Source organism: Nicotiana attenuata, chromosome 4 (assembly GCF_001879085.1).
Source record: "Nicotiana attenuata strain UT chromosome 4, NIATTr2, whole genome shotgun sequence".
Taxonomy (NCBI): Eukaryota; Viridiplantae; Streptophyta; class Magnoliopsida; order Solanales; family Solanaceae; genus Nicotiana; species Nicotiana attenuata.
In genome coordinates this window covers 270,861-298,376 of record NC_031992.1, presented here as the reverse complement: position 1 = coordinate 298,376, position 27,516 = coordinate 270,861, and the positions used below count along the sequence as shown (strand labels likewise).

The 27,516-nt window shown below is 40.0% G+C and overlaps 2 protein-coding genes across 4 annotated transcripts; both read right to left on the bottom strand.

Annotated features, from left to right (window-relative positions):
- On the bottom strand, nt 286-6,427 carry LOC109224765 (RNA-binding protein 24-B). 3 transcript variants are annotated; one of them, XR_002067766.1, is made up of 8 exons: nt 5,487-6,427; nt 5,155-5,278; nt 3,847-3,976; nt 2,958-2,994; nt 2,589-2,826; nt 2,303-2,412; nt 1,951-2,063; nt 286-761 (listed from the first exon to the last, which is right to left on the bottom strand). XR_002067766.1 is itself a non-coding variant. In XM_019389277.1 (7 exons), the coding sequence occupies exons 1-6, from the start codon at nt 5,706-5,708 to the stop codon at nt 2,315-2,317; spliced, it is 849 nt and encodes a 282-aa protein (XP_019244822.1). In that variant the 5' UTR covers nt 5,709-6,427; the 3' UTR covers nt 1,949-2,063; nt 2,303-2,314. The 3 variants fall into 3 exon arrangements, 1 of the variants encoding a protein (XP_019244822.1); XR_002067767.1 differs by having other exon boundaries at nt 2,589-2,691; XM_019389277.1 differs by lacking the exon at nt 286-761 and having other exon boundaries at nt 1,949-2,063.
- LOC109224764 (cinnamoyl-CoA reductase 2-like) lies at nt 23,018-27,132 on the bottom strand. Its single transcript, XM_019389276.1, has 6 exons — nt 26,920-27,132; nt 26,450-26,616; nt 25,734-25,919; nt 25,272-25,434; nt 23,654-23,843; nt 23,018-23,367 (listed from the first exon to the last, which is right to left on the bottom strand). Exons 1-6 carry the CDS (start codon nt 27,038-27,040, stop codon nt 23,235-23,237), a joined length of 960 nt encoding a protein of 319 aa, XP_019244821.1. The 5' UTR covers nt 27,041-27,132; the 3' UTR covers nt 23,018-23,234.

Genomic DNA, 27,516 nt, shown 5'->3' with positions numbered 1-27,516 from the left:
TATTGAATGATTAGGACCAAAACTTCAACGAAATTCAATTACTTTTGTTTGAATCCCAGAAAAAAACAGCAAGAGGACAACTTTTCTCTTCAGATTTTGATCCATATAATATAAACTTCAGTTGCAAAGTCTGCTGTGCCCCGTCGCCTTCTTTTGCCGAACTTGCTTTGCACCCAAAATGCTCCAAATTATGGGATGCGTAGCGATGGTCAGCGGGTCATGTCACCATCAATGGTGATAACGCACACACACACAAAAAACAGAAAAAACAGTGCAAGAACATATTTCCCGTGGCCTTGAGATCCTGAAGCTACTTACTTCAGAGCTGAGCTCTCAATAAATAATCCAAATTACAGAATGAATGTCAATTAAAAGACTCGAGATTGTTTTATGCACAAGACTTTGAGAATACTATTAAACACAGTGCGCATGATGCACCAACACTCAAGACTATCTACACACCCAAACATGCTGGGGAGTTTTGACTATGAAAGAATCATATGTTGATTCTGATGTGAATTTTTACAGTGTTTATTTATTGCTACAGGGAGGGAGCCAGAAACCTATTCCAGCATCCCTCAAATGCATGACGTCGACTGACTCTCTGCCAGTTATCCCAACACCGGCAGAATGCAAGTACAATAAGATGATGATGTTGAAGGAAGTGCAATCCGCAACTTCCATGTTTCCTCACTCAATCATCAGGAGCGACTCAGACATTGAGCTCTCATGGTGAGTATTGACTTTGACTTTTTTATAACCTGCATCAAGGCAAATAGCATTAAGACTAAAGACAGTTGAGTTGAACAAGCAAACAGTTTTGGACATTTTGGACATGAGTTACCTAGGAGAAAGATAAACTTACTGCAGACCAAACAACTTCCAGTATTTACATACACAGCTTTCTTTTATTTTCTTTTTTTTTTTTTGGCTGCATATAGAATTAGTAGATTAATTTTCAGAGTTTGTTAGTTTCCATCAGCAGTTTCAATTCATATTGATAGCATGCAAATGGCACTGAAACATGACTGCCTGCCAAAGAAAGGACCTATAAACATAACCAAATATTTGATGCAAATTTAAACTGCACCAAACGAAGAAAAAAAGAAGTATATTGAACTATCATGATAGACTTTACATCTTCATACGTAACAAAGAGAGTTAAAAGCAATATGACATTTTCCTACTATCAACCACTTCAAGAACCCAATATAATACGCGTAGCAAGAGGAGGAAGACAACGATGAAAATGAGGTAATAAAAATATGTCAGCTCCAACTGATGTGTAATTATACCGGCCAGGCAGAGGAGGTTGCAAATAATTTTTGGAAAAACATCATCATCAAGCATTTACTGAAAATTGAAAACCAACATCCTTGGGAGTTCTTGTACACACAATAGGTACATTTCAGCCCAAATCTAGTATTTTTTTAATACGACAGAAGTTTCCCCCCCAAAAAAAAAAGAAGCCCTATAATATGTTATCTTTCTTTTTTAGGGATAAGTGAAACCATATAATGATTTTAATATACGGTCATTTGCATAGAGGAGAAACCCCAAGCCCGAACTACTTCAAGCTGTGGGAAACACACTACCTCCTCTGTCTCATTCTAATTGGCCTGCTTTCTGTTATTGGTAAATGCAACTGACCGTATATTAAAATCATNTGAGAGAGAGAGAGAGGAAGAATTTAAAGGAAACAAAAAAGTTAAGCCAAAAGCAAAATCTAGTACCTCTAGAATGCAAAGTGAAGTAGTGAACATTTGCAAGGTTAGATTGAAAGCCCGCCTCTCAAGTAGCAGTACTGCTTCTTTTAGTCCTGCTGCCTAGATTGCAGCAGCAATCTCTCTCTCTCTCTCTCTCTCGTGTGTGTGTGCGTGTGTGTGAGAGAGAGAGAGAGGAAGAATTTAAAGGAAACAAAAAAGTTAAGCCAAAAGCAAAATCTAGTACCTCTAGAATGCAAAGTGAAGTAGTGAACATTTGCAAGGTTAGATTGAAAGCCCGCCTCTCAAGTAGCAGTACTGCAGTACTGCTTCTTTTAGTCCTGCTGCAATCTAGGATACCTAAAGGTCAAAAGTAGAACACAAACATCAGCAGGAAAATTTTGGTTGCAACTTGCAAGAAGCAAATACATACCGCGTGTGAAAATACAAAAAGACTTCTCAGTAATTTGATTAACAATGTACAAGAGGTGCTCCTTATAGGAATCTTAAGCTATGCATAATATGGTAGATAATCAATCCCTATACTAATAAGGTAACTAAATATATTAACACTCTGTTGGGTCTGAATCACCTTTTACCTTGATAAAATATCACCCTGCATTGTGGTCAGAACCGCTACCTTGCATAAATTGAGGAGAATGAGTAGGTAGTATAAACTGTGGCTGTGGAGTAACAGGCGCTCCGACACCTAAAAACAAAAAATGGTTGCTTTATGATACTGCCAACTTTAGACCAAGCTACAGAAATAGATGAGGTTAAAGCATGTTTCCTAGATGTTGATACATCTGGAATACAGATTAACATCAAAGATATGCAAGGATACAATGCATGCATAAATATAAGACACAAATAAAAGAGATGTGCCTGCTGGGTATGGTGCTTGAATAGTTGGAATGGATGAAGCTGTCATTGCATTGACACTAGGCCCGCCAAACTGAAGAATCTGATGACCTGGCACTGCATAACCCTGCAATGTTGTATAACTGTGACTTCCAGGAACAGCCTGACTTAGCTGGCCGTAAGGATACATTGTTGTGTTAACACTTCCAGGTACACCATATATAGGAAGGTACTGTTGACCTCCATAAGGATTGTAAACACCCTATCGGATAAAATTACAGTACGCATCAAAATTGAGTCACACTGTCAAGACAAAATTGCACTTGAACCTTTTTACTGCAGAAGAAAGAAAGGGATAAACTGTAATGTCTCCATTTATGCAGTGCTACTAACCTGAGGGTAAACGTAATCCGCACCATATGTTGCATACCTGCATTAAAAAATAATATAGAGCTAACAATCTTTCTAAGAGCTGCGATTTTAAATGTAATTCACAAATATAAATGAGTCCAAACTCCATGTGATGAAATGTACTAACAAATGACTAATCAAGATAAAGGTCTAAGGTCCATCAAGTGAATGAACTAATTTTTTTTTTAAATTATGAATAAGTAAAAGGTTCTTCTAAGAAAAAAGGGTGAAATCTAGTGCTCTTTCTCAGTAAAACGAGTGAAACCATTTGTTCTGCATGCACATAAAAAACTCGTGAAATTCAAAAAACAACGCAATCTCTCTTTGTGCTAATGATTTATGATATTGTTGCCTTACAAAAGCAGTCACATTTGAACACAATTTTTAATGGCCACAGGCAGGCTAATGTGCAGCTGAAAACATGCAATATGAAGGTAAACGATGCACTAGCTTGTAGTTTACAAGCAAGAATAACGAGCTAATATAATTTAAGATTCTATACTCCAAAATTATTTATATGTAATAATTTAATTAATAACTATCTTATTATTCTCAGGCACACTAATTCTTATATATCACACAGTTCACCAGATTAAGATTTGAGAAAATTGTCACAAGTTGGCTGCAGCCAAAATTCTGACTAACTTATGAATCATAGCCATGACCATTAGTATGGAATCTGTAATCCGACTACAACATGAAAGAAATTATGTGATTATGACATTTAAAATTCAAATGATTCAGGAAAGGTCTACATTCCAGTAGAAGGGTATAGTACAAATGAATCTTGCATAGTCCAATTAGTCATTTTCTTCCAAATTTATATGTGGATTGTGGAGACCTGTAGGCATGCCTTCGACACACAGCTTACCCATAGGGAGAATACATCAAGCCTTGCTGGTAGCCATAAGAAACCGGTTGCTGGTAGCCAAAGCTTCCAACATAAGCACCCCGAGCAGCTGGTAGACCTGATGGAAATGGAGTTGATGACCTCAGACGTCCTGTACCCAATAAAGTGGAAATAAGCTAATGCACTTGAAAGAATGAGCGTTTTTTTCTTTTTGGTTTCTTCCACTTTTCAGGGTAGGATGTGCCATAAAAGATAATAATGGTTAACTATTATTTGTTTGAAGCTGATCAGGTTGTGGTATTAGATCTCTGTCAAACACATAACCTGCCGTGAAAATCATCTTTCACGGGATCCTTTTAAAAGAGATGATCCTTATTGATGTTTTTGTAACAAGTTTCAGGCAGCTTCACAATTACTCATATAAAATGCCATTAAGGGAACTTTGCAGCTCCCCTAATTTCGAAGATTATCAATGTGTTAGAGAGAAGCCAAGGAAACAGCTCTCCACATCGACTATGCGAAAGGTCAGATAAGTAATTGACTAAGCTTGCTAGCGGTGTATCTTTTTTACCAATCAATATTGGAGGATTCGAAGAGCAAATCTCGTGGTCACCGAGGAGGTAGATAGTTATAGGGAATTTGCAAAGAATTAAAGAATTTTTCTAAACGTATTGCACCTGTTATGTTACAAAAATCAGGCATTTCATTTCAGCAAACAAGGGAGTTGTTCAATGGCCTATGTTCATTGCATCGCTTTGTCATGAGGGATATTTTCTTGTTAGTACAGGAGAAAAGACTAAAGAGTGTTCTGAAGCACGGTTATTAATCACATGCACTTCATCATGCTCAATCGTCTAGTCAAGCCGATCATTTCAGTTCAATGAAAGATTATCAAAATACAAAACTTCATCTCTATTTTCCAGACCCTAGCTTCTTATCACTCCTCCTACTATCTTTATTCCACCACTGAGTATCAATCCTAAGGCTTATCTTCTCAAATTCTTTTTACTTGTGTGACAATTTCTCCCTCAATTTTCCATTTCTTCATCTCAAACAATATCTCCACCATATGATAGCTGAATATGGATCATACATTTTCTTATATAAGCTGGGAGTGCATGCAATTTTAACAAGAAGAAATATAAGCAAATAGAAAAACAGTCTACAAGCTAAATACAATTGAAAGCGATGGAAGAACAAGTCATCCAACAACACTTGACATTATTAGTGAGCTCATCAGAGTGCCCAGATGTGCAAAAAAAAACTCGATGGAACAACTATGATATTATAGAATAGAGCAGAGCATTCAACCAAAATAAGCTACAATACCAAATGGCACAGTAGGCCGAGGTCGCCCTAACGAAGCCAAATTACAATTTGCTCGCCTCCCATCGATAATTGGAGCAGGATCAGCACAAGCTCTCCTCGCGGACTCTGGGTCCAGGAAAGTCACCTAAACCCTCCATAGAAATACCATTGCAGAAATTATGTCATTCAGTTATAGCAGGCAATTAAAATGATTTAGCAAAATGGACCATTTTTTTATGCGTAAAAAGAAAGAGAAAACAAAAGATAGTAAAAAAGTTGTAATCTTTTTCAAATTCAGTAAACAAATATAAAACATTGAAGGAGAAAAGTAAAGCAAACAAAAGGAGACTGACAAAGCCATAGCCTTTGGATCGGGCAGTATTTTTATCAGTGATGACAACAGCCTCAAGGATATCACCAAACTGCTCAAAGTATCGCCTGAGGGTTTCACTCTGAGTTTCCCAAGCAAGGCCTCCAACAAAGACCTTAGTAAAAGTAGTGTCCCCAAATGGAGAATTATAAAATGGAGCAGAACCTGAACCCCCAACTGCTCCCTGCTGTTGTTGATAAGCCATAAACCCAAATTTGATTGGAAAAACGAAGAGAAGAAGAACTAAGGGAAAATTACTTTTAGACCAGAAACAAGAAGCTATTCACGTTATACAAAAGTTGATCAAGTAAAAACCCCACCTCATTATAAACAGAAAATAACCCCCTAAAAATTGGCAGAAAAGATAGAGAAAATCTACAGGAATATACAAAAAGAAGAGAAGGGTGGTTTGAAGCGAGAGCTAAAGAGGAGGAGGAGGAGGAGAGGAAGAGAAAACAAAGGATCAAGAAGAAAAAGGAAACCCTAGAACTAAAAAAGAGAGAGATTAGTAGGTCAAAAGGTAGAAGGAGGGTCAAGGTGGGGTTTTTAAGAGGGGGAGGGTGGATCAGCTGTACAAGAGAGCAGAGTAAGAAGGAGAAGAAGAGGGGGTGGGTGGGGTAAAAAGGTGAAGAAGCTGGGTCATCATCATACAAAGAAGAGCACGACAAGTTAAAAAAGGAGAGAGCGAAAAAGTAAGGAAAATAACTGAGGCTAATAAGCATTCATGGCGGATCCTAAGAAGTGGAACAGTAAAAGAAAGGAATTTGGATTTGATTTTGAAGAATTGGGATTGGAATTGGTGAGAAATGATGGAGAGAGAGAAAAACAGAGCATAACAGTAGAAATAGAAGGAGAAACAAGTGACTCAATCATCATCGTTTTTAATTGCACTGTGAAAACCAAATGGATTTCTCTCCTTAACGGCTTTATACTCTCTTTATTTTTAGGCAATGGAAGTAGTGGCAGGTCAGCTTTGGGCAGCTGGGCAGCTTCTTTTATGGTCCTACACTCCTACTCTCTTTTCCTCGTAAAATTTTATTTTGTGTTTCATACAACTGACATTAGTTGTTTGAGTTATTTTTTTGTCTCACAGTTTTATGGATCCAAATTTGTTAAAAAAAATAACAGAATATGAAGACGAAATAATTAGGCCTTGATAGTATAGTCACTGTCCTTAAGGAATTTAAGCCTCCTAATTTCGTTGCTGCAGGGATTATGGCAAAATTCCTCCAGGATTCTACAAAGCCTCTCAAATCCGAGTTTCAGCAATTAACTCGAATTTCCCACAAGAACAGAATAGTTGTGAGTTGTAGAAAATAAGTAGAAGAGAAAGAGATGAAAGTTTCAGATGATTTCGTTTTGAAGATGATATAGGTATTTATAATACCTCTAGGAGTCTGTTGGAATTAACAGATTCATCTCTTCATAACAGGCACCTTTTAAAACTAATAGTCACCTTCTTTTGAATTTAAAAAAATTTGTTAAAAACGTTTTTAATTAATCAAATAATGGGTGACTAAAATATTAATTCGGGCTACTTAATTGGCCCAAGGCCCAAGTGCCCCAAAGTGCCCAAGTGCCCAATCTTGACTATTAATAATATAGCCAAATTCTAGTTTCCCTCCAAAACATCTTTAAAATATTCAAATCATGTAAGACAAAGAAGTGCTTTTAAACACTTCTTCATTTCTTTCTTTTCCAATGAGGGACAAAGCAACCTCTTCTCAAATACTCCCATCAAAACACTAACTAATATAATAAGATTTTTGTGGACCCAGAAGTGTAAGATTGGGGTCCACAAATTTTGTGAGACAAAAAGTAGCCTCACACAACTAATGTCAGTTGTGTGAGACACACAATAAAACTTCTCATCCGAAATTAACTAATTCAATTAATTTCAATTTGCACCACATAAAGCTCATTAATTAAAAGAAGAAGCATTCCTTAATAAGAGTTTTTCTATTCGTAAAGTTCAAATCTACAACCTTTAATTAAGAATATAAAACTCTCATCAATCCCGCCATATTCTTGGCGATCCTTCATATTTTCTTTATTAACCAAATAATTGTAATTTTTGTTCAAGACTTCCCCACTTGTACCCCTTCTATATACTACTATGACAACTATGGCACTTTATTACTTGAATCTTTTCAAACTCAATTTACAATGTCAATCGAAATAAATTAGATCAGACCAAACAGTAAAAAGATTGCATAATTTAGATAGCAATTATTTGATGGAGTAATATTTACGAGGATTGATGACGACTTTAGAACTTACTTGGTCTCAATCACACACACATAAACATGTGTATGTATATCGTACAAATTTTCTTTAGGGAAGGTTCTTAAATTTGTCTTGATTTTCATTTTCTTGACAATTAGCCTATTAAACATAAGCATGCGAATTCCCCGCTCAAATGTTGCGTTCCAGCCTAGTATTAATACGAATGGTGACAATTACTAGGTGCTTCTCGGATATGTTTATATCGAATTGTCCAAAAGCTTATATAAACTTCTATATTTCCCATTGTATACGGTCGAAATCAGGCACGTCCGATTTCCCAGGCTCGAGGGATCGCCTTAGGTCCGAGTTCAAGTAAGCTCGAGTTCGAGGTCGACAGACTAGACTCGAGCTCGAGGACGGAATGCAATGCCCTAAGATAGGAGTGCGAGGAATACCGAAGTTAAGTATGCTCGACCCCGAAATTGTACCCTTATGGATTTGTAACAGAATGAGCTAGATTCCTGCCACGTCCCCAAGATCATGACGCAAATTCCGGAATAGGATTGTACGATTCCGTACTAGGCGGTTAGACAGCTGTGCCAATAATATTCCTTACTGTAAATAGAAATGTACCTTATTTAGAGTTCCCATATTATATAAAGGGGACCCCAATCATTTGTAACATCATCTAGTCATTGGCAAAGAACATACTCTCTACTTTTCGCTTACTATTCATCAGAATTCTCTTTCTCTTTACTGTTCTTATTTTATTGTTCCTAGTTCGTCTGGAGGTCACTGAGCTCGAGGTCGCTACTGCTGAGTAACATTGGTTTGATTCGTTTATCTCTTTCATTTCTACTTCATATTTCTTGATTATTAATTCGTATTGAACTAAATCACATATCTTTAAAACTACAAATCAAATTTAATTGTTACTCGTATTTTCGAGGTAAATAGTTTAGTGCCCACCGTGGGGCTAAAGATAATAGTGATTATTTCTTTACTGATTCTCGTTACACACGTTATTTTTACACTTTTTCTTGTCAAGATTTTCTGATTCTCAGGATTAAATATGTCAAACTCGCAAAATATACCTGTTCATGACAACGAAGATCTTGGATTCATGGGGAAAACAACAATGCAGGGGTCGGTGTACCACCAATAAACCCTGGGAAAGTGCCAAATCTGGAACCAGTTGACGTTAGTTCGCATATTGCTTTAAATGCAGATCTAGGCGCAGACCCCGGAGGGAGTGTACGCAGAGAAGCCCGATCTGGGGGCCAAGGAAGACCAAGTATAGGAGATGGAGGAGTCAGCCTCCAAGTGATATTCAAGATGTTGCAAGCTCAGCAGATCGCCATCGCTCAACTTGAAAGTCAGAATAAAACTCCGAGTATAGCTGAACCAGATAACACACGACGAGCTGAACCAGCGCCCAAGAGGTCGAACGAAAATGACTCGGGGACTGACCCCGCCATTATGAGGATGCTCGAAGAGGTCATCAAGAGGATCATGTTCGGGGTAAAGAAGATTGAGGACAATGATAAGAAGGTGGAGACTTATAACTCCCGTGTTGACAAGATACCGGGGGCACCTCCAGTTTTGAAAGTTTTAGATGCAAAAAAGTTCATACAAAAACCATTCCCTCAGAGCGCGGCTCAGATGCCTATCCCAAAAAAGTTTCGCATGCCCGATATACCCAAGTATAACAGGACAACTGACCCTAACGAGCATATTACTTCATACACTTGTGGGACTAAGGAAAACGACCTTAGTGATGACGAGATCGAATCAATATGGTTAAAAAAGATTGGAGAAACATTATCAAAAGGAGCTATGATTTGGTATCACAACTTGCCTCCTAACTCTATTGATTCGTTTGCTATGTAAGCAGACGCCTTCGTGATAGCACACGCCGGAGCCATAAAGGTGACAACGAGAAAATCCGACGTCTTCAAGATAAAACAAAGGAACGACGAGATGTTGGGGGAGTTCGTGTCTAGGTTCCAGATGGAACGAATGGAGTTACCACCGGTCTCGGATGACTGGGGAGTACAAGCTTTTATGTAGGGCTTGAATGAAAGGAGTTCGATTACGTCTCGACAGCTAAAGCAGAATTTGGTCGAGTATCCAGGCGTGATGTGGTCCGATGTGCATAACCGTTATCAATCAAAGATTAGGGTCGAGGACGACTAGTTGGGAGACCCCTCGGGTTCAGTTCATCCTAACAGATCGGCAGCCAGACCCATGAGGGATACAGACAGGGAATCGAGGTCAAACAAAGAACGGTATCAGTCGTATGTCGATCGGAGAAACAACGGTTCGGGTCGTAATGCTCCTTGGAATGATCGGAGAAACGATCGAGGACAAAGCTCTCGGGGACTCATGAGTAAGAGCGGGTTCGATAAACATACCAATCCCATGGAGGCACCTCGATTGTTAGAGTATAATTTCAGCGTAGGCGCATCAGGAACTGTGTCAGCCATTGAAAGAATTAAGGATACTAGGTGGCCCAGGCCTATCCAAACTGATGCTTCTTAGAGGAATCCAAACTTGATGTCTAAGTATCATGGCACACATGGCCATAGAACCTAGGACTGCAGGCAGCTAAGGGAGGAGGTAGCTCGACTGTTCAATGAGGGTCATCTTCGAGAATTTCTCAATGATCGAGCTAAAAACCATTTTAGGGAAAGAGATGCAAGAAAAAAATGAGCAGGAAGAACCAAACCATGTAATCCACATGATCGTTGGCGATGTCGACATCCCACAAGGACCTATGTTCAAATGCACCAAGGTATCAATCACCAGAGAAAAACGGACTCGGAGCTATGTGCCCGAGGACGTCCTATCTTTCTGTGACGAAGAAGTAGAAGGCATATCCCAACCGCACAACGACGCCTTGGTAATTTCTATTCTTTTAAATAAAATTCAAGTTAAGCGTGTTCTAGTGGATCCAGGTAGCTCAGCAAACATAATCAGATCGAGGGTCGTGGAACAACTCGGCCTACAAGATCAGATCGTACTTGCGTCTCGGATCCTAAATGGCTTCAATATGGCAAGGAAAACAACAAAGGGGGAGATAATCCTACCAGTAAACGTAGCCGGGACCATACAGGACACAAAATTCCATGTCATCGAAGGCGACATGAGGTATAATGCACTCCTCGGGGGACCATGGATACACAACATGAGGGCAGTGCCTTCAACTCTTCACCAGATGATAAAGTTCCCAACAGAAGAGGGAGTGAAAACAGTCTACGGAGAGCAACAGACTACAAAGGAGATGTTTGCTGTCGAGGAAGTGGTGCCGATACCAGAGCCTTCGACCTCGGAGAAAGCGAGCATCAAAGGTAAGCAGGTGGCTAAATAGCAATCACCGCCCCCAGCCTCGACGGAATCTGTCACGCCCCAAACTCGATGAGGCATGGCTGGCACACGGTGCCGTACTCGGCCCGAGCGTACCACTCCTTACTGTGAACTCTGGAGGGGTAACCCTCAACTTAGGCCGATGAGGCCATATTCTGAATCGTCTGAAAATAACGTCTCTCTCATCTATGGGGTAAACATACCCAAAAGTTGATATATATAACTGTGCAGGCCGGTGAAACCGCCATGAACATCTACTGATATAAAAAATATGCAGGACTCGTCTACAAGCCTCTAGCGATAGCTGAACTATAGCATGGTCGGGACAGGGCCTCGACCTGCCTATCAAACCTGTATATATAAAAAATGGACTCCAAGGTCTAGACCTGGTAACCCCGAGGAAGTAGAGCTTACCAACCAAGCTGATGTTTGACTTTGTCTACTGGGAAGGTCTATCCAGTTGTCTATCAAGACCTGCAGAAGGGACGTCAGTACAAAATAATGTACCGAGTATGTAAGGCAATAGAATAACTGAAAGCTGAAACTGAACTGATAATATAATAACTGAATGTAACTGGGAGTCAAAGATAATCTGAAGATATGCTTACCTACTGATACAAACTCAACTCTCTCCATATAGTATGTAGAATAGTTGTCCGGCCCTATAAGGCTCGGTATGTGTAACTGCTCTGCCGTAGTAGGCTCGCTCATAGGCGCTCGACCATACTAGGCTCTATATCTCGACCATTCTGGGCTCGCTCATAGGCGGTCTGCCACAGTAGGCTCGGTATATAACTTACCATCTGATTAGAGGTTGCCGAATAGGGGCCTGCCCATCGATTATATCTCGATGGTGGTGAAAATACTGTAATACTGTATATATATAGACTATCTGCTCCCTTGGCTGAAAGAAGATAAAACTAAACTGAATATGAAGTCCCGATAAGGGAGAATACTGTAACTTAGGAGACTAGGAAAATGTACATAAATTCAGGAATATGAACTTCTCTTTATGTCTCGTTACAAACACATGTAGTTACTGGATCATGCCAAAATGAAAGAAAGGTTTAGCCTTAACATACCTTATCACGATATGTCTAATAACCACGTTAAACTCGTCTTTTTGCACCTTATTCTACAACAATGATAACAATACTATCATCAAGTTATGGAAGGTACAACTATCACACAACGAACGACAAGCTTATTTTGTAAAAGAACGGGCAGCATCCCCCTATAATCTTTACTTCCTCCTAATTCGACACAACACCAACAACACCAACAACACAAGAACACAACAATAACAACATATATACATCATTTTCCAACCTTATATCTATCACAAAATCCCACAAAACATCCTAACATACCTCTATCACTCCACACACAAAACGACAACCATAGTAGTGTCAAACAACCTAAAAATGTAACGACGAACGACCAGCCAACCACCCTGCAATTATGTGGTGTTTTTCCACAACCTTTCTCCTCCAAAACTCCACAAAAACAGCAGCAAAAGAGACAACCCAACAGCAACATGAAACATCCCACAAAACAGTCCACTACAAGTTGAACAACTCGAACTCACGGCTTCCGATCACTGTCCCATGAGTTCTTACAATTATTGAATGAATTTCTCTACTTTTACAGCAGAAAAAAATGATGAACAAGGGCAATATACTTACCATATTTGGTGAATATCTCAGCTCCTATCTTGATTCTTTAACCCTTAGGTTTTTCTCCAACTAGAACTTGAAAAGAAGAGAAAATTATTTAAGGTTTTGTATTGAATTTTTGGGAGAATTTTGCTGGGGTGTACATCTGATTTTTTTGATCTATTATGAGTGTAATATATGAAGGAAATCATCCCTTAAAAGGGCTCTTTGGCCGACCTTGGAGCTTTTAATTGAGGCCTCTCCTTTTGGCAAGTAGGTGATGCACCTACTTGTCACCTACCAGCGTATGCAGTCTCGCGAAAATATTAATCTCTCTCTATTCCAGTGTCGTATCAATGTACGGTTTACTCTGTTGGAAACTAGACTCATAGATATTCAATTTGGTAGGTAGATCATCCTGTAATTCCATGTACATTGGGAGAAATGCTCAACTACATTTGACCTAATTTTCAGCATATTTATGAATGTAACTTGTGATGTCCACAACTCGCTTGACTTCAAAACTGACACACGACTATCATACGACTAAAATAACTCATAATATAATCTCCATATAATGTTAAGCACCCTAGTCTCACCCCAATAGTACATGTTATAACATTCCCAACTTGTCGATTTTTGACGAAACTAATTTTCTTCAATTCATTTAGCTTCTAAGCATTCAAACCCTCTTAGTACTTGGTATTCATGATCTTAAATATTTGTAACCTCCAAGTTAACATGATTAACTTACTTGATGTACTTTCGCAGATGATCTCATTTCATAGCTTCCATCAGTTGACTTGCAACGTACTTTTACGTACGAAAACATGGGGTTAACAGAATCGGAGCAACAGGTAATCGAAGACGAAGAAGAGGACTTCCTTACTCCTCGAACATTTGTCATTCCCGAAGAGTCCGATGCAACCAAATAAATTGTCGAGGAACTGGAGCAGGTCATACTGATCTAATACATGCCCAAGAGAAAGGAATACCTAGGAACGGGATTAACCCCCGAACTCAGGAAAAAACTCGTTCAACTTCTTATTGATAATATGGATTTCTTTGATTGGTCCCACTTAGATATGACAGGGATTTCACCGGAAATCACCACACATCGGCTAAGCATCGACCCCAGGTTCAAACCAGTAAAGCAAAAAAGGAGGCCCCAGTCCGAGGTGAAACATGCGTTCATAAAGGACGAGGTAACCAAACTTCTTAAAATAGGGTCTATTCGGGAGGTAAAGTACCCCGAATGGCTAGCCAATGTAGTTTTAGTTCCTAAAAATGGAAATAAACTTAGAATGTGTGTATACTATAAGGACTTGAACAAAGCATGTCCGAAAGATTCTTTCTCACTGCCCAACATCGATCGTATGATCGATGCCACGGCCGGCCACGAGATCCTAACTTTTCTCGACGCCTACTCCGGGTACAATTAGATTCAGATGAACCCGGAGGACCAGGAAAAGACTTAGTTTATTACTAAATCTGGAACTTATTGTTACAACGTAATGCCCTTCGGGCTAAAAAATACGGGAGCTACATATCAACGCCTAGTCAACAAAATGTTCGAAGAACAAATAGGTAAAACAATGAAAGTTTACATTGATGATATGTTGGTTAAGTCCCTTCGCACAGAGGGCCATTTGAATCATTTGCAGGAAACATTCAAAATTTTGAGAAAGTACAACATGAAGCTCAACCCGAAGAAATGTGCCTTCGGAGTCGGCTCGGGTAAGTTTCTGTGTTTATGGCGTCGAATCGGGGTATCGAAATTAACCCCGATAAGATCAAGTCCATCAAGGATATCACGATCATGGATAGTGTGAAGGTCGTGCAAAGGCTAACGGGACGAATAACTGTCATGGGTCGATTCATTTCGAGGTCATCAGATCGAAGTCACCGGTCTTTTCCTTGCTTAAAAAGAAGAAAGATTTCGCGTGGACCCCGGAATGTCAGCAAGCCTTACAAGAATGGAAGCAATATCTATCGAGCCCGCCTTTGCTTCACACCCCGAAGGTAGATAAAAAACTTTATCTATACTTGGCAGTGTCTGAGATAGCGGTAAGTGGTGTACTAGTTCGAGAAGAGCAAGGTATGCAATTCCCTGTCTATTATGTGAGCCGAACTTTAGGAGATGCTGAAACTAGATACCCTCACTTAGAAAATTTAGCACTTGCATTGATAAGCGCATCTAGAAAGCTAAACCATATTTTCAGTGTCATCCCATATGTGTATTAACAACTTACCCCCTTCGAATATTTTGCATAAGCCCGAGCTATCGGGACGGTTTGCCAAATGGGCCGTCGAACTCGGCGGGTACGATATCGAGTATCAACCCTGAGCGACCATCAAGTCGCAAATCCTAGATGACTTCGTGGCCGATTTTACGCCGACCCTCGTACCCGAAGTGGAGAAAGAACTCCTGCTAAGTTCAGGTACATCATCGGGGTATGGACCCTTTTCATAGACGGTGCCTCGAATATGAAGGGGTCCGGGCTCGGCGATGTCTTAAAGCCACCTACGGGTGGTACCATTAGACAATCTATCAAAACTTCTAGGTTGACTAATAATGAGGCCGAGTATGAGGCTATGATTGCAGGTCTCGAACTAGCTAAAGGTTTGGGAGCAGAAATCATTAAAGCCAAGTGCGATTCACTATTGGTGGTGAACCAAGTAGCCAAAAGTTTTGAAGTTCGAGAGGATAGAATGCAACGGTACTTGGATCAACTACAGGTAACTTTGCACCGCTTCAAGGAGTGGACTCTGGATCATGTGCCTCGAGAGCAAAATAGCGAGGTCGATGCACTTGCTAATATGGGATCCTCGGTCGAAGAAGATGACATCGTCCGGGTTCTGTCGTCTAGTTATCTAGGTTTGTGGTTGAAGAGGGTCATGCCGAGATAAATTCAACAAGTTTGACTTGGGACTGGAGGAATAAGTATATCAACTATTTAGAGAATGGAAAACTCCCATCGGACCACAAAGAATCGAGGGCCCTACGAACCAAGGCTGCCAGGTTTGCGTTAGATGAAGATGGAACATTGTACAGGAGAACGTTCGATGGGCCATTGGCAGTATGTTTAGGGCCAGGGGACACTGATTATGTTCTATGAGAAATCCACGAAGGTACTTGTGGGAATCACTCAAGCGTAGAGTCTCTAGTTCGCAAAATCATTATGGTAGGATATTACTGGGTCAGCATGGAAAAAAATACTAAGGAATTTGTCAAAAAATGTGACAAATGTCAACGGTTTGCACAAATGATCCATCAGCCCGGAGAACAACTCCACTCGGTCCTATCCCCGTGGCCTTTTATGAAATGGGGGATGGATATAGTCGGCCCTCTACCAACGGACCCAGGTAAAGCTAAATTTATTTTGTTTATGACTGATTATTTTTCTAAATGGGTGGAAGCACAGTCTTCGAAAAGGTTAGAGAAAAAGAAGTTATTGACTTCATCTAGGACCACATCATATGCCGGTTCGGGACACATGCTGAGATTGTATGTGACAATGAAAAACAATTCATCGACAGCAAGGTAACAGAGTTCCTCGAAGCACATAAAATAAAGAGGATCTTATCAACACCATACCATCCAACCGGAAATGGACAGGCCGAGTCAACAAACAAAACTATCATTCAAAACCTGAAGAAAAGGTTGGACGATGCAAAGGGGAAATAGGGAGAAGTTTTACCCGAGGTCCTTTGGGCATATCGAACAACATCGAAGTCTAGCACGGGGGCTACCCCATTTTCTTTAGTATATGGCTCCGAGGCCCTTATCCCTGTCGAGGTCGGAGAACCCAGTGCCAGGTTTCGACATGCATCGGAGGAATCAAATCACAAGGCTATGAACACCAGCCTTGAGCTATTAGATGAAAAACGAGAAGTAGCGCTCGTTCGGATGGCCGCCCAGAAGCAAAGAATCGAGAGATATTACAACAGAAGGACCAACCTTCGACACTTCGGAATCGGGGACTTAGTTCTACGGAAAGTCACCCTCAATACTCAAGACCTGAATGAAGGGAAACTGGGCCCGAATTGTCAAGGACCGTACCGAGTCCTCGGAGTTGTTGGTAAAGGATCTTACAAACTTAGCACACTAGAAGGTGAGCAATTGCCGAACAATTGGAACATATCGTTACTCAAACGATACTATTGCTAAGGTATGAATGTATCTTCCTTGTCCATTTGAATTTAAAACTAACTTATTGCAGATGTTCGATCGAAGATATCGAAGGCACCTTTTTACACGAAGGCCTTAGGTTTTAAAGCATGCGTTGCACTCTTTTTTCCTTAGGTCGGATTTTGTCCCAAATAGGTTTTACCGCCAAGGTTTTTAACGAGGCAACAACTATATGCTACCTAAGGAGAACTCAACAGTATCTAAGGCTTCTTTTCAATTAACCATGAATACTGGGGGCATCACCCTCGGAGGTCATATTTTCGAGGAAAATACTTCACGCCTAAGAGGGCCTCGATAAGAAAACTTTGTAATGGGCCAAACGGTCAGATGAACCGTGTCCATATAGAATAGTCGAGCCCCGACGGCAAAACATGTACGCATGTATCAATTATTTGAAGAAGCATTCTGTTTATATTAAAAACACTTTGTGTTTCAAAGATCTACTATTATACGAGCTCTACACTTATAATCCTATGGCTTAAGAGCCAGAGCACGAATGTACACTCGAAATACTCGGGGACTGTCATCGACAGGCAGCATGTCCGTGTCAGCAAAAACTCGGACTCATAAGACCTCAAATAGGCATCCCCTCGATACAAAGGCCAAGGCCAAGGCCAGCATACTCGGGGATTAACCTTTCGAACAAGTTCAAAAAGTTATCGGGAAACAAGTCCAAGAGACATACCTGAAGGCTACGACCATATTAAAGGCTACGGCCGTATTAAAGACTACAGTCATATAAAAAGGCTACGGCCGAAATCATGCGGCTTGGAGACGTCCGACTTCCGCCATAAATTAAAAGCCTTCAAACACTTTGAAAAACCGATTAAATCAGGCTACCCTCGGCAAAAGCAAATAAAGGGCTTCGATAAAATCAGCTCTCGAATAAATTAAAGGCTTCGATAACATCAGCCTTCGAAACAACCTCAAGAGGTATTCGAATATGTTTACATAAACAAATTACTAATAAGGTCTCGATACGTCGAACCTTCGAAAAACCCAAACGGGTACAAAAAACACATGCTAAGGCATACAAAAAATTTCACTAAGCTTTTAGCCGAAAAGAGGAAAAAATTATAGCCGCTTTAGAGGCCAAATTGGCCCAACTTAAAGAGCCTAAGGGCCAACCTAAAAGAGCCTAAGGGCCAAAATATATAGAGTTTGAGACCTTGCTCTCACTCAACTCGGACTCAAGAGTCCCGATATCCCGAGCTTGCATCAAATCAATTTAAACTTAGCTCGGGGATTAACAAAAACCTTAAGGGGTATTATATTGATCGATAAACACCTAAGGGTTTATTATATTCCGGGTCCAAACCAGTACTCAAACTGATCATTTTGAGTTGTGCAATTGAATTATCCACAAATAAGGACAAAATGAAATTCAACACAAGTCAAAATTGAGACAAAGAGGTCCTTTTGTATTTCCAAGAGATTATTACAAAAGATATTTACACGAGGGGTACTTGCACAAAAACACAAAATAAAGAAACTTAAATCTACTCCGGGGACTTCATCTTCGTCTCCTCCGCTCTCGGAGCCACTGGCTGAATCCTCGTCATCAGAAAGCAAAGCGGCATCCTCTTCTTCCAAAGTCTTTGCTTTTTCAATATCGGCTGAGAGATCGAAACCCCGAGCATGCACCTCCTCGAGGGTTTCTCTCCGGCACCGTCGCCTGGCATGATCAAGTGCACATGATAGCTTAACTTCGGCCGCAACGGATATCTCCTTTGCCCGGGTGTTAGCTGCTTCAGCACCGCTCGGTACGAAGATATAAATGCCTCTGCATCAGATTTGGCCTTGGCAAGCTCAACACCAGATTTAGCTTCAAGCTCCTCGATTTTGCATCTTTGAGCCAGGCTCTCCTCCTTCACACTTTGAAGATGGCGTTCGATTGAAGCCAGTTGCTCCCGAAGAGTATCCTTCTCCGAAGCGAGACGGTCCATGTCTTGCCTCCACCCTAGGGTCTCGGCCTCCTTCATCTTGAGCTCCTCTCGGAGCTGCTCCACCAGCTCGCCCTTTTGTTGAACCTGCAAAGTTGAAGCATTAGCCGACCAATCGGGTAAATGCATAACAAAACTCCGTAGGGTATGTTACCTTTTCGACAAGCTCGGTCCGCTCTTGACGAGCCTCCGCCAGTTCAGCTCGAAGGTCACTGACCTCCTCCTCTTTCTTGACATAGAGGGTTTTAAGACCGTCCTTCTCTTTCGATATTTTCTTAAACTCGGCCTCACATCGAGCAAGCTCAGCTCGAGACTTGGAGAATACTTCTTTATGGAGCGTCACAGCCTTCACAAAAAGGGAAAAGTTAGGCTCAGAACAACAAGGATAAGGCGCAGGCGTAATTTTAAAGGACAGAAACTTACTTGTTTGAAGAGCCGATGGGCCTCGTCGAAAATAAAAGAAGCATCTGGGTCGGGTCCATCTTCGATCCCTGCAAGGCACTCTCGAAAGATATCAAGCCCTTCGTGACTCGTCCCCACATCAGGAGTTCTCATGTTCCGAGCATCTCGGAATTGCCCCTTAGAGAACTCAGGACTAGGCGGCGACTCGTCCACATTAACTACCCCAAGTGATCCACTCGGGGCATTCTCCTCTCTTGAAGGACCTCGGGACCGGGCCCCTCGGTCTCACCCTCCAAATGACCTCCAGACGAGGCGCTCTTTTTCTGCCCGATGGCTCGGGGACTTTGCTCGAACTCCCCTCGAAGATTTCTTCGGTCCTGGCATGAACCACATCAGCCATCATCGGTTCGGCAGACTTCGAAGCGTCAGTGCTTCCTCTTTTACGAACTACCAACAGGCAGTCATCATCCTCCCTCTCTTCCTCCTCGTCCCTAAGGCGTTGGACCGCTCCTGGAGAAAGGGCCATAGTATCGGCCTTAGGCTTTCGAGCCTTGCTTTCTTCGACTTCGGGGAATTTGCAGGCGACCCCCTCTTCCTTTTCTTTTCTTTGGAAGGCTTTGGGATTTCCTCTTCACTGGGCAGGGGAGGCCGCATAGCAACGGCGTCTCCGAGGCCTGCATAAAGACAGAGTGAGTATTTCTCTGAGAAACACAAATAAACAAACAAGAGGACTCACCATGGTTTTTAACCTCCCATCGACCTTTGGCCAAATCACGCCAGCTGCGCTCCGTGTACGAAGAAGTAGAGACCAGCTTCCGGACCAACCTTCGAGGTCTGGGACCGCACCAGGAAACCAAGCAAGAGCTACACCATCGGAAAGGGGTTAGACCGAGAAAAAAGATGAATTCGAGAAAGAAAAGGAAAAACAGGGCATAAAGTCATTATCAACAAATGTGTTACGTTTCATATTCCATTCTTCGGGGAATGGTATCCTCTCAGCAGGTATCAGATCGGAAGTCCTGACTCGGACGAACCAGCTCATCCACCCTCGATCTTTGTCTTCATCGATGCTGGAGAAAAGAGATTTTGTGGATTGGCACTGCAGCTTTATTAGGCCGCCTCGATAGAGACAAGGACTGTATAGCCTGATCAGATGATCGAGGGTAAAAGGCATTCCCTCGACCTGTTTCGAAAAGAATCTGATCAGATTGACGATGCGCCAAAATAAAGGATATATTTTGTCGAGTGTCACTTGGTATTGTTGGCAAAAATCAAGAACAACTGGATCAATGGGACCCAGAGCTGGATCGGTAGGGCCCAGCGTGAATGGGTAGGTGTACACGCTTAAGTACCCTGCTTTGTGAGTAGTAATGTCCTCTTTAGGGGAAGGGATCACTATATCTTTATTCTCCCAGTTACATTCCTTTTTTTACCTGCTGGAGCTCATATTTGGTTATCAAACAAATGTATCGAGACATGGGCTCACATCGGCCTGGTGTCGATACAGGTTTCTCAATTTGGAAATCGGAGGTTGTTTCACACGGCGGGGGAATACACTCTTCGATACGAGGTGGCACTACCGTTTTACTTTTGGTCGGTCGCGATGATGGAGAGGCTTTTTCTTTTTGAGGAACAGATTTAGATGTTTTGGCCATTATGGTGTAGAAATTCAGAGAGAAAGGGTTGATGATGAAGTAAGGGCAAGTTAAAGAGAAGGATGAACTCAGAGAAGTTGAAGGAGCTAATAAGATTTTGAAAATGATTAGAGAAATAAAGTTTGCAAAAGTTGTGAAGTTGGCCTATTTATAGAAGTCACTTGAGCGTATTGGGGAAGCCAAATAGCCGACCGTCAGCTGCCTCCAATTAATGACTTTGGGAACTGCGCGAAAGTGACCTTTCAGTCACTTCAGCCGCTGACATCACAAGATTGGCATTGGGACCGAGGCATCGGAGCATTGAAGATCAAATCGTTTCTTATCGACCTACTCTAAGAAACGCGGGGACTATCTGTATACGGTCGAAATCAGGCACGCCCGATTTCCCAGGCTCGAGGGATCGCCTGCGGTCCGAGTTCAAGTAAGCTCGAGTTCGAGGTCGACAGACTAGACTCGAGCTCGAAGACGGAATGCAATGCCCTAAGATAGGAGTGCGAGGAATACCGAAGTTAAGTATGCTCGACCCCGAAATTGTACCGTTATGGATTTGTAACAGAATGAGCTAGATTCCTGCCACGTCCCCAAGATCTTGGCACAAATCCCATAATAGGATTGTACGATTCCGTACTAGGCGGTTAGACAGCTGTGCCAATAATATTCCTTACTGTAAATAGAAATGTACCTTATTTAGGGTTCCCCTATTATATAAAGGAGACCCCAATCATTTGTAACATCATCTAATCATTGGCAAAGAATATACTCTCTACTTTTCGCTTACTGTTCATCAGAATTGTCTTTTCTCTATACTGTTCTTATTTTATTATTCCTAGTTCGTCTCGAGGTCACTAAGCTTGCGGTCCCCACTGCTGAGTAACATTGGTTTGATTCGTTTATCTCTTTCATTTCTACTTCATATTTCTTGATTATTAATTAGTATTGAACTAAATCACATATCTTTAAAACCACAAATCAAATTTAATTGTTACTCGTATTTTCGAGATAAACACCCATAAGAAGCTTATTTATAAGGCTAAGAAGCTTATTTATAAGGCTACTTTCCCAATAAGCTTTAGATACTCCAACATAAACCTCATGGAAATCAGTGTTCCATGAGTGCAAATGAATAATTCCCCCCCCCCCGTCCCCNTACTTCTTAACAAGACACACTGGAAACAGGAAATCAAAATCTCATAAGAGAAATCCGATTTCATTATGCTGCTTTTCGTAACTCCTACACCAGACACAACAAATAGGATACTAGATTCCCACTGAAGAAGCCTAAGGTAGAATGGAGAGAAATTCACCGGTTAGGATAGTTGTAGTTGGGGTAGTGTCTCTTCAGCATGTCAACCAAATCCTGTGATTTCGCTTTATGAGCCATGCATATGTGTCTACCTTCAGCTTCAGGTTTCTCATAAACCAGCACCAGCGCTTCAGCTAAATCACGTACATCTATAATAAACCGGCTCTTGTTTTCCAGCTCTTCATATCCTTCTACATGAACGACACAAGAGTGAAGAGAGGGAGGTCAGTCACTTCAAGTGAAAATATGAGAGAACCATGACCACGAATCCATATACATGAAATCATAGAAACAACACATGAAGCCATCAATATAAATTACATACTCGATACGTTATTTGTATTGACGTCCCTTTTGCCTAGGGACGCTGCGTTTTATGCCCGCAGATCCTGATAGATAGGTTGAGAGTCCTCCAAATAGGCTATCAGCTCAGGGGAAGGTGTTGGTGCGCTCCATTGCTTCAGAGTTGCTTATTTGGTCAGTATGATTAGTACATGTATTGATTGGTACGGCGGGGCCTATCCCGACCTTTATGATATTTATGTACTCTTAGAGGCTNCCAAATAATCCAGGGGTAGCGCCAGGGTTCAGCTTAACTCAGTAGATTTGATTCAAACCTTATATTTATTTTAGGAAATTCATTAAATATGCACAAATTAGTAATTTAGAACCCAATAATTTAAAAGAATTGAAATTTTGAATCCATAAGCTTCAAATACTAGCTCCGCCTCTGCAATAACCCCAGGGAGAGCAAATAAAACAACAACAAACAACAACAACAACAACAACAACAACAACAACAACAACAACAACAACAACAACAACAACAAAATAGCACTCAAAAGGAGTAAAATATAACCTCCTCAATCCAGATTATATTATTACATATAGATACTAGTTCGCAAGAGTATTATCTTGAAAGACAGGCAGGGCAAGTACCACAAAGAATATTACAATAAGTAAAAGGTGGACTTGATATTTTCTCTTCTTTAATCAAGAATGCCCGCTTGTTTATAACTTTCAACAGCATCGATTAGAGTTTCCTCCAGTGGCCTACATTTCCAACCCAACTTCTGCAGTTTCTCTGTGCTATAACTTCCTTCCTCCATCACATCGGTAAAGCTGTAAAATAAACAGTATTTTTAGGACAGCAGATTCAGATAAATGAGGAACCTCTATGTAGAAGGAAAACAAGAACACTTATCAACAGAATCAATCAAATAGACCAAATTCATTCGCATTTTGTTTGTTACTTCTTAACAAGACACACTGGAAACAGGAAATCAAAATCTCATAAGAGAAATCCGATTTCATTATGCTGCTTTTTCGTAACTCCTACACCAGACACAACAAATAGGATACTAGATTCCCACTGAAGAAGCCTAAGGTAGAATGGAGAGAAATTCACCGGTTAGGATAGTTGTAGTTGGGGTAGTGTCTCTTCAGCATGTCAACCAAATCCTGTGATTTCGCTTTATGAGCCATGCATATGTGTCTACCTTCAGCTTCAGGTTTCTCATAAACCAGCACCAGCGCTTCAGCTAAATCACGTACATCTATAATAAACCGGCTCTTGTTTTCCAGCTCTTCATATCCTTCTACATGAACGACACAAGAGTGAAGAGAGGGAGGTCAGTCACTTCAAGTGAAAATATGAGAGAACCATGACCACGAATCCATATACATGAAATCATAGAAACAACACATGAAGCCATCAATATAAGAAAATGCAAAGCGTTACAAAACTAAGCGAACAGAATTTTTAAGCGTTTGTGTTCCCATTAGGTGGTCAATCTCGAGGGGAATGGAGATACAGCAAATCTTGTTAATGTTACAACAGAAAAAGTAGGTATAGAGGGGTTGCGATATATCCCTATAGGTGGAAGTTTGTATGTTTCAGAAAATGATCTTATATTCCAAGATTCTCAATCAGTTCGCCATAATTTCCATGATTATTAGGTCAATTCATTTGCTTACAAGGAAATTAACATTTACTATCATTAAACACAACGTTTAGTAGCTATTGGTGCATAGTAGCTGGGATGTCTTTTATCTAACCAAGCAATATACTCGGGACTTCATGGGTAAAGCAATGCTTAAACCATTAGAGCAGAAGGATGAGAACATAGCACCCAAGCAATGTTTGTAACCAAGACTATATCATGACCAACCGGCCTACTAAACATTATCAATTGACAAATACAGCATGTAACTTTACTTATTCTCTCATATTTCTTTATTTCTTATTCTATACATAATAAAAAAATGACTTGTGCAACATACGTGAAGGGCAAATGGAGAAGTGACACAATTTATCTATCATATTAGATAATTATGCAAAAATAAATTGGTCAAAGGGAGGATACGGGATCCAAATTTGGTAATTGAAGCACGAAAGGCTCCCAGCAGTTGTCCAAAACATCAGAGGGTATAAGTTGAATGCATACATAAGGAAGAACTCATTAATTAGTACGCTGAATTGAAAATAACTAGTTTCTCTAAATGTTATGGACAAAAACTCCTAGCCACCATCAACCAACACATTAAGCATACAAACCTACAATAAACCTACTCAGAGTCTCATAAATCTCATGCCGAGGTAGATCATAGATGTGCCACAGCTGCAAAGAAATTTGGCTAGCCCATGTACATGGAGAAATAATACTATAGAAACCTCCACTTGGAGCTTAGATAATATGCCTCAAAGATGGTAAGCACTTTCTTTGCTTTCAATAATCTCTTGCTCAGAGTCAAGCATGAAGTATTTGGGAGAACCAAAATACGACAAGACTTATTATAGTTGCACATTTAAATCATTCTGGCATTTTAAGCATTAGCAAAGAATTTGACAAATACTGCGTACTAAATGCATGCCCATATTCAGAAGAACAAATTTAAAAAGGATTTTGGGAAAGTGAATTCTGATTATTCAGCAGTGAGCTATTCATGCAACCAGAGATGTAGAAATAGAAAAAATAATGCAGATACATCCACACTCTAAGGTATAAACTACGCCTTGTTGGTACCTTTCAGCAGCTTAATGAGAATTAAACTACTGGCATTTGTTGTCTTCTGCAACATTGGTCCCCATACAATTGTTGGGAGCACGGTTACAAGATCAAGTCCACTTTGTTTTGCATATGACCAAGCTTCTGTCTCAGCCATCGTTTTGGAACAACTATACCAGTTCTGCATGAAGGTGGAACCAAAAAATTCAATCAGATAGGGAACAGCTCTAGCAAAATAAGCATTTAAGATTCAAATCTGAAATTACCTTTGAAAATCTAAGCAAATAAGACAGGAAACTGCCTAGCTAAATAAGCATTCAAGATTCAAATCATAAATTACTTTACCAACACTAAATATGGTATGTAAGAAGTATGTTGATTATTACCGATCACAAAAGAAATATGTGATTATTAACTAAAAATCTTATAATGACCACAAAAAAACAAATTCGGAAACTTGTACTCAGTAAAAGAAGTTACATTAGTTGCTTTGCAGTATTCACTGTCCGACCAACAAGTCTCGTCTTTCACTTGGTCCTTTGGCCAGTTGGGGTTATAGTCAAGAGCAGAATTAGAAGATACATAAACAACCCTCTTGATGTTTGCTTCAGAACATGCCTTCAGAACATTAAGTGTGCCTTTTACTGCAGGCTCAACAATTTCTACCTGCAACAAAGCCACCGAACATATCAAGAAGATATTTTTTTGTGTGTGTAGAACTAGCACAAAATGGGAATACAAAAGCAATCTAGAAATTGCAGATTTTTTAATCCCAGTACAAGGTATCCTGGACTGGACGGACCTAATTTTCAAATGTCTTAGGCTCCCAGATCGTGGAGCTCCTAAACAGTGTCTCTTATCATAATACTACCATTAATCACCCTCAGAAAACTTATTTTGATAGTACAATAGTGTAAATCCCAACATAAATTCACTAATCACCATCTTGTTTTTTTTTTTCATTCTGTAGAAATATACCTCTTACTCTAAGCACTTTCAACAACTAATAACATGTATTAAAGATAGGCTACTGCTTGTGAAGATTCCACCGATATCTGGAGATCTACAAAGTGAAACTAGAGAATGTGATTGATATCAACAAAGTGAATAAGTTTACATGTTTAGAGAAGCTAGTTTTCTTCCATATGTGGACAGAAATAAAGAAATTTAACAGGTAATAGCAAATTCATAAATACCTCAGGATTTGGTACAGAGGATGAAGGAACAGGACTAGCAAGATGAAAGACACCATTACATCCTTTGATGGCTGCAGCAAGCGAGTCGTAATCTAGCAACTCTGCTTTGAAAAGCTTTAGATTCTCAGCAGCTTTGTCAAGATTCATCAAATGAGAATACTCCTCACCTGCAAATTCATTTACAATAAAGCCTCTTCAGTAATATTTACCTACTTAGAATAAGATTTAGATTTTACTACTCCCTCTGTCCCAATTTATATGGTCGAATTTTGAGAATCAAACTTCTTAATTTTGACCCTAAATTTGGACATATAATCGTTAAATTTTTTGAAACAAAATTTATATATTTAAAAGCTACTTAATATAAGTTACAATTCAAAATATGTAAAAGGCATATGAAAAAATCGCAATCAAAGAGAAACTGGACTCAACTCCGCCACATAGATTAGGACGGAGAGAGTACTACTTACAATCTCTAACAGTGCCATGAACAGTGTAATCCTTAGAAAGGAGAAGCTTCACTAGCGACGTAGCAATAAATCCAGCTGCTCCTGTTACGCACACTGTACACTTCTCACCCGTCAACGCCATTGTTCTGTTATTAATTTTTCTTCTATGTGGGAGCAAATGAAGTTGTTGTAGTGTTTTTGCTTTTGCTTTTCCTGTTCTCACTCTCACTTTTATCTATTATAAACTCCGTTTGGATCACAGTTACCCATCGTTTTATAATGTATCGTATTGTACTGTATTCTATTGTATCGTATCGTTTTATGAATACAATATTTGAATAGATTGTATTGTTCGTTCTTGTTAAATAATATTTTGCTGTTTTGTTTGACTGTATCGTACTGTAATAAGTTTACTACAATACCCTCAATTATTTTAAATATTTAATTTATCAAAAATTACACATAAAAATTATTTAAGAAAAGCACTTTCTACTAACTAATCACTAATTATGTCTTATATATAAATTAAGCAATTAAATTCATGCAAATTCTATCGAAATTAGTTGAACAAGTTAATAATATTAAAAATAATAATAAGTACACTATATTTATAATTAG